At 40.3% G+C, this 12215-nt stretch overlaps 1 protein-coding gene across 1 annotated transcript in view; it reads left to right on the plus strand.

The window, feature by feature from the left end:
• Positions 1-12215, plus strand: part of INPP5F (inositol polyphosphate-5-phosphatase F) — an 83958-nt gene that overhangs the window by 35249 nt on the left and 36494 nt on the right. The window contains exons 3-4 of the mRNA XM_046655411.1: positions 2270-2406; positions 12064-12192. Of these exons, the coding sequence (XP_046511367.1) occupies positions 2270-2406; positions 12064-12192 (266 nt within the window). The remainder of the gene's footprint in view (positions 1-2269; positions 2407-12063; positions 12193-12215) is intronic.

Raw genomic sequence — 12215 nt, forward strand, 5'->3', positions numbered from 1 at the left:
GACTTAACATGGCCTGACGAGCGGTGCCATGTCCACGCCTAGGATCCGTACTGACAAAACGATGGGCCGCCACAGTGGAGTGCACAGACTTAACCACTCAGCCATGGGGCCGGCCCCAGGATTTCTTTTTATTTAACAAATGTCTTGACCTTCAGCAGTGTGTTATGTGCTTTATTATGTGTTAGGTTTATTAAGTGTTAGGTGCTTGGTAACCTTGATCCATCCATGCCTGAGACACATCTCAGCACATGGGAGGTCCTCGGTTAATGTGTAATGATAATGAATAATGAAATAGCCTGTAAGAGTCTTGAAACTTTGGAGTAAATTTATACCCTACTTTATAAAGAATTATGAAATGTTTCCAAACATTTGCATTTATGAAATGCCTAACGCACATCTTCAAAGCACTGTCTCTAAAATGAGAGTTGATTAATATTGGGGAAAAAAATAGGGGAAATTGAAATACTGTATATCTTTTTAAAAAATATTTTTTCATATGGGAAATATATACCCATCATGTTACTTTTCTACAATAAGAAATTCCTGAAACACTTGCAATTATTTTTATTTTTGGTGCTAACTAGGTAGTAGTTTTGTAAGACTGTAACATTATAACCTGAAAAACTGATTTTGCATGCTGTCTTTCATAGACTGTTTCTCATTTAATTAAAAATGTTCTGTGTGAGAAGTAAAAATTTGGGTTGGAAAGATAACTACTGGGCCTCTGTGTTTTCTTTCCTTCTTTCTCTTCTATTTATTAAAGATTTCTTTTGTTTTAACCATCTCCCGCCCCTGCTGCCCCCATTCTCCTCAATAATATTTGCTTATTTGCTCAGTCCTAGTGTTTACACATAAAGTAGTTTTGGAATTGCTAACCCATACCTTTCTTTTTTTTTTGAGGAAGACTGGCCCTGAGCTAACATCTGTGCCCATCTTCCTCTACTTTATATGTGGGACGCCTACCACAGCATGGCTTTCCAAGCGGTGCCATGTCCTCACCTGGCATCCGAACCAGTGAACCCTGGGCTGCCAAAGTGGAACGTGTGCACTTAACCACTGCGCCACCAGGCCGGCCCCCTAACCCATACCCTTCTGAAAAACAAATTCACTAACCAGAGTGCAATATTGTATACAGTTCTTTTTGTCTTTATCCTTATAAAATACTGTTTTTCAAAGTTAGTTAGATGAGCTTTTCTTCCCTGTCTCATATAGTGTGGTTATATTTTCCATCTGTAGCAGAGTTGGGTTACTGTTTGCATTCATTTTGGGTTCCCCTAACATTCTGGTTGATTTGAAATATTTATTTTTGAGGAGATGTGGAACATTACCATGGTTCTGAGAGAAGTATACAGAAGGGAAAAACTCAGAGAACTGTCATTTCCCCTGATCCCATGTCATTCCTGTTTCCCCCTTCTTCCATCCCATTTCTGCCTACCCCCTGTAGGTAACCAATCTCATTAATTTCTAATATGTCTCTCCTCTTGTCTTTTTGTACAAATGAGCAAATAGATGCATATTTTCTCATATCTTCTTTCTTACACGAAGGGTGGCACATTCTAGATACTCTTTAGTATTTTAATTTGGTAATATATCTTACCATATGATTATATCCTTATTATGTATATTAATAATATATCTGTTTATCCACTTACGATATCCAGGAAGCACTCCTTATCATAGAGTGAGGCTAATTCCTTTTTCACAGCTGCATAATCCTCCACTGATTGGATGTGCCATAGTTGTTGGTTTAACCAATCTCCTATACCTGGGCAGTCAAGTTGTTTCTGGTATTTTGCAGTTACAGACTGCAGCAATGAATAGACTTGAGTGTTGTACTCTTGTGTTGTGTATCTTCAGGGTAAATTCACAAGAGTAGGATTGCTAGGTTAAAGGGTAAGTGCATATGTTTTGTTGGCAGGTATCACTAAATTCCCCTCCAGAAAAGTTGTATCCATTTGTGTTCCCCCCAGCACTGTATGACAGTGCCCATTTTCCTGCAGCCTTGCTAGTGAATGTGCTGTCATATGTTCTTATTTTCCCCAATCCAATGGGTGAGAACAATACTACTACAATTTAGTTTATGTTTCTCTAATTGTGAGTGAGATTGAACATCATCTCACATGTTTAAGGGCCATTTCTGTATCTTGGTTGTGTGCTTTATTTTGGAGGGTTGTATCTAATGCACACTTAGTGGTGGTTAGGTTGTTCACCCCAGCTTGCCAGGACAGGAGCACTTTATAGATACCAGCCATTGACTTTTCTGTTTCAGATCTTCCATGGTGGCTTATTTTAATTCGGCAGAAAGCATCGGTGGGCAAACTTCCAGGAGATCATGAAGTCTGTAAAGTTACCAAAATTGCTGTGCTGTCACTTTCTGAAATGGAACCTCAGGATCTTGAGCTAGAGGTAAGGTGAAGTCTCAGGAAACTGTATGGAAACTTGATATAAATATTATAGTAAATATAAGGATTCGGTTTAATAGACCAGAATCATACAATTTTAGAGCTGGATAATATCCTTAAAGTAATTTAACCCTGTGGTTTTCAAACCTTACTTTAGTAGTGGAACTTTTGTTTGAAAATCTGTGAAATCCGGTCTGTAAGATGCATAAAAGCAGGGCTGCTTTGGTTGAGGTGGTGACGGGGGGAAGAGCTCCTTGGGGCCCTGCTCACGTGGCCTCTGCTGGAGAGCCACCTTCTGCTTCCAGGGGCCCCAGGACTCTGCACAGTATAGTTTGAAAACTCCTTTTTTTGGAGAGGGGGGAGTTGAGAAGATGAGGTTTAACTTTTTACTATGTCTTCTTTTCTTTATATTTCCTGAGATTATTCCAAGCATGTATTTCTTTTGTAATGTTTTTTTTTAAGAAAGAAAAACCCCTGATCTAGTGTGATCTTTTCATTTTCCAGGAGGAAACCAAGCCCACATTATTGACTTAAGGCCAAAATAATCAGATTGCCCGGCGCCGGTGTTTTTCACCACACTGCGCCACCGCCTGGTAGAAGTAACCCATGAAAGTATTTGTATCACGTCTGCTATTGGTGTGGGGATGTGGCATCTAGGGATGTCACACTCTGCTATAGTCCCAGCTTATCTTGATCACTATGTGATGTGCCAGGCAGGCCCTGAGGGTTACATGGATTATCATATTTAATCCCTTGGACCGCCCTGTAAGGTGGGTACTGTTAGGATTCTTGGTGTACAGATGAAGAAAGGAGGCGTGGCAGGAGTTAAGTCACACGGCTGGCACATCGTGGGGTCTGGATCCGGACTCAGGCTGTCTGGTCCTGTAGTGCTGTGCTGAGCTGCCTCCCTGTTGTCCGAACAGCAGGGAACAGGGAAGAGCACCCACTCCCCCACAATTCAATACATATTTTTCCAGGCTGGGTTCATGGGGAAGAAGTTTGGGGAGAGGGTTAAATTGTTTAAAAAAAACAAGAAAAAATAGTTATTTTTATGCTTCAGGTTTTATGGGAGTTTGACTATCTAATTTTAAGAAACCAAAATTAAAACAAATTTAAGAAGACACTGATATTCTGTTTGTTACAGGAACCCAAAGAAGACTAGAGTGTGTACTTCTCATTTCCCTTTATTGGTACTGGAGCCAGAACACTCTTTACTGCTGCTCATTCAGAGACAAATCACTTAGCTGGCAATTAGGTGGATTAAAAGCAGGTGTTAGCAGTTTTTGTTTGCATTTTATTTTAGGGAAGAGCAGCCAGTCTAGCAAAAATGGTATTAGTTTACTAAGCCAGTAAATTTGTCATCAGTGTCTTTTGAATGGCTTTGCTGACAAAGTGAAAGATCAGTATGGCTTTCTGTCACCGACCTTTGCCTTGAGGGTGAGCACCCCTTGGGCTGGCTTTCTGGTTTGAGCATTAAGCCTGGGGCCCTGGCAGTTAGATTTAGAGCAGGGGACCAGCTCATCCAGCACCTTGTCCACTTGTCAGTCATCAGTTTGCACGTTTGACACTCCCATCCCTGGGGAAATGAACTGTCACCCCTCATCCAGAGGGGCTTGGGACCCTTGTTGGACTTTTCAGGGAGGTTTTCTGATGCCCTTTGTGGCCACCAATCTGTAACTTTTTTCTTTTTGGTGAGGAATATTGGCCCTGCACTAACACTTTCTCTTTTTGTTTGAGGAAGACTGTCCCTGCCTAACATCCATGCCAATCTTCCTCTATTTTGTATGTGGGACCCTGCCACAGCATGGCTTGATGAGCAGTGTGTAGGTCCGTGTCTGGGATCTGAACCCATGAACCCCAGGCCACCAAAGTGGAGCCTGCAAACTCAACTACTGTGCCACTGGGCTGGCCCCTGTAACATTTTTGAGACTAGTATAAATGGAGAGGAGAAAAGCTTTAGGAAATGACATTTACATGGAATTTTTAAACAAAAAAATGTGAATATGGTGAAATCTTAAAGGATTTTTTTATTCTTCAAACTTTTCTCTCCCTTGATACACTCAAGTGAAAGAGATTATCTTCAAATAAAAATGAAAATGAGATTGACTATTTTTACAGTACTGTTGGACTGTATAAGCTACAGCGCTTATCAGGGGCGTTAAAGATATGGCCCATGTTAATTATTGAAACTGGGTGGTGACCCTTGTTAATTAGGGGTAAATGTGATTACTATAGAGAAAGTATTTTTGGATCCTATTTTAGGGAATAGTTTGGTACGCCTTTCTCTCAGGAGAATATAATTTTAGAAATTTGCACCTAAAGCCTTTTGTCCTGTCCTTTTTATCCAGTTTTTGGTAAAAGAGCTTTACAACAGTGAACAATAGGAGGAAGAGCAAAGAACAGCTATGTTGAAAATCACCAGTTGCTTTCTTATTTTCTGACATGTTAATTTAAATCTTTGGTATCATTATTTCAATTTCCATATAACTTTATTTAAAATGAGCTCTTAGAAACTTTAGTTTTAGGCTTTTTAAAAATTACACAGTAAATTGTAAATGGGGAGAAGAAAAAAATGTCACCACTTAGAAATAATCATTGTCAGTATTCTGCTGAGTTTTAATGGTTGTTTCCGTTTGCCCCAAGCTCTTTGGAGGACCACTGTTACTTTCAAATCTTTGGAATAGTTTTTATTTGCTGCATTTTTACAGATTTTTTTCCTACTTAACTCCTATTTTTCATGAACATACATATCTTTTACACATAAAAAGACTTTTTTTAAACAAAACTGATTCTTACATCATCTTGGTATGTCTTTCTAATTTTGATGCCTGTGCATCACTTTGAATACCCACTGTTCTCGTCCTCTCCCGGTAGGACCCTCGGGCTCTTTAGTGTGGCCACTGTCCTCAGATTTGCTGGGTCCTTGGTCTGTCTTCTGTAATTGGAGCAGAAGCAATTTTATTTCAGAGTCTGGAATTAGTAGACTTTCTAGTTTTCTGCCTCAGTTGTCTTTTTACCTCAAGTATGTGGCTTGTTTGCCAACTTTTTCTTTATAATTCACATATTACTGTACAGTTCACTCATTTAAAGCATATAATTCAATGGTTTTTAATATATTTACAGAGTTTTGTGACCATCACCACAGTCAGTTTTAGAACATTTTCATCACCCCGAAATGAAACCCTGTACTCACTAGCAGTCACTCTTCATTTGCCTCCAGACCCAGCTTCCTCAGTCCTAGGCAACCACTAATCTGCCTTCTCTCTCAAAGTTTGCCTATTCTGAACATTTCCTATAAATGGAGTCATGCAACATGTGGCCTTTTGTGACTGGCTTCTTTTACTTAGCACAATGTTTTCAAGATTCCACGCTTGTTGTAGTATATATCAGTACTTAATTCCTTTTTATCCCATTGTCTGGATAGACCACGTTTTATTTTTCCATTCATCAGTTGATGGACATTTGGGTTGTTTCCACTTTTGAGCTGTTATGAATAATACTGCTGTAGACATTTGTGTACGAGTGTTTGGTGGACATTGTTCTCTTTTCTCTTGGGTGTAAACCTAGGAATAGAATTGCTGGGTCATATGGTAACTCTGTGTTTAACCTTCTAAGGAAGTGCTAGACTGTTTTTCAAAGTAATGTGCCATTTTAAAAAAATGATCTATACAAAGGTATACAGAATCTGTGGGGTTCAAACAAATGAGAACATAGATGTTCTTTCTTTTGAAAAAACATCCTTTAAAGTTTTATAGGCTTGCCATATCTGCATATCTTATTTGCTGTATCTCATTGCCTTAATAGATCATCGCATCGTTTTCCATATTTAGTTTCCCATTAGACATCTGTTTGAAGTTTCAACTCCAGATGGACATAAATAGATACCAACTTTTAAAGTAAAATCATTTATTTTCCTTTTCTTAAACAGCACAGCATCAGCCATTAATCTTGGTTGTGAAATGCCAGTTGGTAGAGCGATGGAACAAGTAGGGGAGCCCCATGGGGCTTGTGGTGGTCGTTTTCTTTTTGAGATCCTGTGTATCAAAGTTGTGATAAGAACCAAAGCACATGCTACACAGAACTGGCTGGGCCTCTGGAAAAGGGAAGCTGATCCCTCTGTCAGCGCTACACGTGGTAATCCCAAGGGCTCTGTCTAAACAAAGCATCTTAGGACTGGAAGGGATCCCAAGAAATAGTTTTCTTTATCCCTGCTTTTTGGTAGGACTGAATTTAACCGTTTTTTTAAAGAACAACTCAGCAAAATAAAAATTCTGGTTTATTGTTGGACAACATTGTTTCACTCATATATCAAACAGGCCAAAAAATATAAACAGCAATTTCATAGACAAAAAAGGAAAAAAACCTTTTCTCTTTGATCTTTTTAACCATCTCATACAAACCAACCACTCATAGTACAGCTAAGTACATATGCAAAGAAAGTTACTGGAATGGTTGGAACTGAATTTAACCTTTTTAAAAAGATAATGGTCTAGGGGCCGGCCCGGTGGTGTAGCGGTTAAGTTGGCACGTTCCGCTTCTTGGTGGCCCAGAGTTCGCTGGTTCTGATCCTGCGTGCGGACATGGCACTGCCTGGCAACAAGCCATGCCATGGTAGGCATCCCACGTATAAAGTAGAGGAAGATGGGCATGGATGTTAGCTTAGGGCCAGTCTTCCTCAGCAAAAAGAGGAGGATTGGCAGTAGTTAGCTCAGGGCTGATCTTCCTCAAAAAAAAAAAAAAGACAAAGGTCTATACTTTCTTTCTAAAGGTAACTATATGGAAGATTCTAAAATATCCATTGAAAATGTTATATTTGAAGTGATTTTAAATTTCTATTTAGAAAAATCAGTTGTAAAAAATAGAGACTTGAAGATAAGATGCTGTAGTGAGCGTGCTTTGCTATACAGATCACAATCCTTATCTAAAACATTTGGGGCAATATTTGTTTTAGAATGCAGGTTTTTGGGGGTTTTCAAAAGGTTATTCCATGTGTTCTGTTTATACCCAGTGAGTCTGGGGTATTACCCCACAATATAGCACATTAATATTTCTTGAAGATTATATGAATATTCATACAATGGGAGGTAAATGATGACAATCACTAGCCTCATATCAGTTCAGGGTGTAGTTTGCCATTAAATGAGTTTGTAACATACTTAAAAGTAAATTTTCAGGTTTCTGAGTTTTTTGGATTTTGGAGTTGTTGATAAGGAAGTTAAAGGATATTGGGTCTATATGAATTCTGTTCTAAGCCCAGAAAGGATAGATAAAAAAAGAAACAAGAAAAATAAGACATTGCCAGACCTAGAGAGAAGCAGCATCTTCATGGACCGTAAATGTAACAGTAGATTGAACTGAGGCCATAGGCTCCTGGGTTCTGGATCCAGAAGCAGGCAGTGGCAGGTGGAGATTTGGCTCCTACACAGTAAAGGGAACTGAAAGGGCTACATGGGGGATGGGAGCCTGGAGCCATGCTTAATACTTGAAGCCTGGAGCTGGAGTGGGGCTCCCCAGCTTGTCAGAGGAGGCTAGTAGGTTGTCTGCACTGAGTGGGGTAATTGTGCATAAAGAATTCTCCTATCTCATAAGCTAGTAGCGCTTCCCTTGAGAAACACTGATCTCGGCAAAAGATAAGGATCTGAATTAACACAATAACAATCAGCATGAAGTAGTTGGGGTTGATAGGAGAGACTTTCGGAAGGAGAGTAATGGAAGATGACTCTAAGGTTTCTTGCTTAAGTGATCCAGTGGGTGATGTAGTTGTTGCCTGAGATAGGGCATACCAGAGAAGGAGCAAGATTTGGGAAACAGATGTTGACCAGTTTTGGAGATACCGAGTTTGAAAGACTAGTCAGTAGTGGGGAGATGTTATATTTTTGGATAATGAGCTCAGAGTAAAAGAATGGAGTTAGAAATGTGGAGTTAAACCTAGTGGTAGTTAAAATGAGAGGAGAGTATAAAATTTTCTAGATAGATCATGAAGAACAGGAAGAGAGCTAAGGATAGAACACTGGGAACCACTATAATCTTTAGACACAGAGATGCCAACAAAGAAGACTCAGAAGGAAGAGTCAGAGGTGAGAGAGGAACCCAGAGAGATTGACGTCATGGGGACCAAAGGAAGAGATGGCAGGGAGTGATTGTTAGTGTCACACCCTTGGAGTTAAGGGTTATCCTTTTCAGAGTTGAGGAGGTCCTTGTTTTACTCTGCCTGAGTAGTTTCACTGGGCCTTCACTCTTTGACCTACCCCAGTTAGACTATTTGTTGCTAGTGTTGTTGAGTGGATTCTGACTCCTAGTGACCTTGTGGACAGTAGAGTGGAACACTGCCTGGTCTTTTTGCGCCATCCTCTCACTTCCAGTGCTGTGTCAGACAATGCTCCACTGCTATTCATAGGGTTTTCATGGCCAATTTTTTGGTAACTGGGTGGCCAGGTCCTTCTTCCTAGTCTCTCTTAGTCTGGAAGCTCTGCTGAAACCTGTCAGCCATAGGTTACCCTGCTGGTATTTGAAATACCGGTGGCATAGCTTTCAGCATCACAGTAACATGCAGCTGCCACAGTGTGACAACAGACAGACAGGTGGTTTGGTTCCCTGACATGGAAACAAACCCGGGCTGCAGCAGTGAGAGTGCCAAATCTTAACCACTAGACCACCAGGTCTAATCAGGCTATAGTCTTCACAATTCCAGTGACTGTGTCACTGTTTGTACCCTGCTAACTCACAGAGAGGATTCCATGGTTGAGGAATAGATTTAAAAAAAAAGATTCTGGTAAATTTGAATGATATTAAAGGTGGTAGGAAAGGGACTAATTGGGAGGGGTGGGGGATAGTGGAGCAAGGTCCTGATCCTAGAAGAGACACAGCAGGAAACCAGCCTTGCAGAGAGAAACAACCCCAATCCTTGTGAGAATGAGGAAGCTGTGGGTGCAGACTAGATATGCTGCTAGAAGATTACTTTAGAATAGCTAGATCTTTAGAATTGTCTTAGGTATATTCCTGGGGGCAAATTTTGCTGCCTTGAGTCCTCTGAAGGAATAACTGAGTCTGACAAATGTATAATACCCTGTTTTGGATGTTAAAATTGAAACAATCTATAACTCGGTTTGGGATATCTTTTCAGATTTTTTAAAGAAAGTGTTATTAATAAGACTAGGTAATTACTAACATTCTGTATAAAAATGGTTAACCAACAATTGTTCAGTGCCTCAAGCAGAAGCAGCAGCAGGGGACTAAGGGGAGAGTATCTTTTTAAAATGGCTCCTCTGCTGCCCCACTGAGTCTGCACCAAGGGAGGTGGGGATGTGTGAGGTATGTTCATGGAAGAGCGGAGTGATGGTTTTCCCAGGACTGCTTATATGCCTTGTGTGTGGATCTGGAAGTTGCCACTAGCATCAGAGCCCATTCATTCATTTAGCAAATATTTATTGAGACCTTCTATGCTGAGTACTGCTGAGGCACTAGAAACGTGTGAGTCAACAAAGCAAAGATCCCTGTCATTATAGAGCTTACGTCATAGTGTGTGTGGGACAGACAATTAACATCAACATCATAAGTTATATTATGTCATATGTTGGGAGGTAGTAAATACTATGGGGAATAAAAGTTGAGCACAGTAAGGGTTGGAGAGGGAGTGGCCAGCGTTGGAGATTGTGGTCAGGTATCTGGGGAGACGGTGTCTGGGCAGAGAGTACAGCTAGAACAGAGGTCCTGAGGTGGAAGCATTCCTGACATGGTGAGAAATGGCAAGGAGGCCAATGTGGATGGAGTGGAGGAAACAAGGGTAGGAGAGTATAGGAGATGAAGGCAGTGAAGGGAAGATGAGGGCTTGGTTTGGGACTTGTTGAGTTTGGGGTGGCTGGTAGAAATGTTGAGATTTGTAATGCTAGAATTTGGTGAGAGAGCTAGGCTGGAAATATACATTTGGGAGGGAAGAGTTGGCATATAAATGGTATTTGAAGCCATGAGACTGGATGAAATCACTGAGGGAATAGTGAATGCAGATAGACAAAGGGGTCAAGGATTGAACCTTGGGGTGCTAAGACAGTAAGAAGTCAATGGTCAGAAAGGAGCCAGTAAAAGAGATGAAGAACGATGCGTGGAAGCCAAGTGAAGACAGTGTATCAGAGGATGAGGGAGTGAGGAATTGTGTCAGATACTACTGAGAGGTTAAGATAAGGGCCAAGAATCCACCACTGGGTTTAGCCAAGTGGAGGTTGTTGGTCATGCTGAAGACAGCAGTTTAGGTGAAGTAGTATGGGGCCAAAGCCAAATTGGAGTGGGCTGGGGGGAGAGAGAGGGATTGGAGGTAGCGAGGAGGACAAAGAAAGAGGACACTAGCTGGCAGAGGGAGAGACTTCAAGTATAAGTGACAAAACTCTCCACTTCCAAATTTGATAAAACAAGAATGCCCCCCCTTAAAATTTCCTTTTTTTCGTTTTTTACAGGGAAAGATTCACCCTGAGCTAACATCTGTTACCAATCTTCCTCTTTTTTTTTCCTCCCCAAGGCCCCAGTACTTGGTTGTATATCCTAGTTGTAAATTGTTCTAGTTCTTCTATGTGAGCCGCTGCCACAGCTTGCAAACTGACAGACAGACAGTGTGGTTCCACGACTGGGAAGTGAACCCAGGCCGCCAAATTAGTGAAGACTCAACTTTAACCACTAGGCCATCAGGGCTGGCTCAAAAAAATGTTGTAATCAAAGCTTAAATTAGCTTTTGTTCTCCTCATTAAGGTTTTTGTTTTCATCCTGTTTATTGTCTAGTAATAGTTATTTTGTAAGTAAGACACTAATAATAAGCATTTAGTAACTATTAGCTCGTAACAGGAGTCTGCCACTTGGTGTAGCAATAAAATTAGTGTTGAAAAAATAGAATTAGTCTGCATATGGTTAATAGAATCCTTGTGTACCTTTCTGAATATTTGCTTTGTGTGCTGAGCCACATGAAATTCTCTGTAAAACTGTTGACTTTAACCGGCTAGTTGCCCTCCTCTTAACACGTTGCCATCCTCTTCCTCCCTTTGTTAGTTGGACTGCACATTTCCTTGCAGTTCCTACCTACTGCTTCTTCAAATTTAACTAATCTCTTGCCTCAAAGAGTACGTTTTTATGCTGATTTAATTAGTGTGTGTGAGGATAGGAGGAGAGAGCGCAATTGAAATGTCCAGCTTTTAAGATTCCCAGTAGAGCAGACTCTTGACATCTTCTCAACCAAAACACTCAGTTAACTAGCATGAATGAGTATTTAGCACAGGTAGCTGTAAAGTAATGCCCCTGAAGCATAGCACATGTGTATTTTGCAGTATTTTTAATCTTAGATGCCAATTTCCAAAGCATTAATAAACCTCAACCAGAGGATTTTATTCTTCAGTTATATTAGATAAGAGCTTACCATAATTACAATCCTAACCTGAATTTTCTGCCCCTAGATCCTAAGTATATCCTGTCCTGAATTCTTTATCCTCTACTGTAGCTTTCTAATCATTGAAACCACAGCTGTGTTTTGTAATATCAGTTGTCTACTTGTGATTTTACTGACTCTTGAGATTTACTTTTAACCACAGTGCACGAGCAGTAGCATCCACTTTTGCACTCATACTTGAACATTTAACAAGCAGATATTGATAATAATGAATTCTCTCTCTCCCTACTTATTTAGCTCTGTAAGAAGCATCATTTTGGAATTAACAAACCAGAGAAGATTATACCATCTCCTGATGACTCAAAGTTTCTCCTGAAGACCCTTACGCATATTAAATCCAATGTATCTGCTCCTAATAAAAAGAAAGTAAGAATTTAATTGATATGGGC

This window comes from Equus quagga, chromosome 2 (genome assembly GCF_021613505.1).
Source record: "Equus quagga isolate Etosha38 chromosome 2, UCLA_HA_Equagga_1.0, whole genome shotgun sequence".
In the NCBI taxonomy this organism is placed as follows: Eukaryota; Metazoa; Chordata; class Mammalia; order Perissodactyla; family Equidae; genus Equus; species Equus quagga.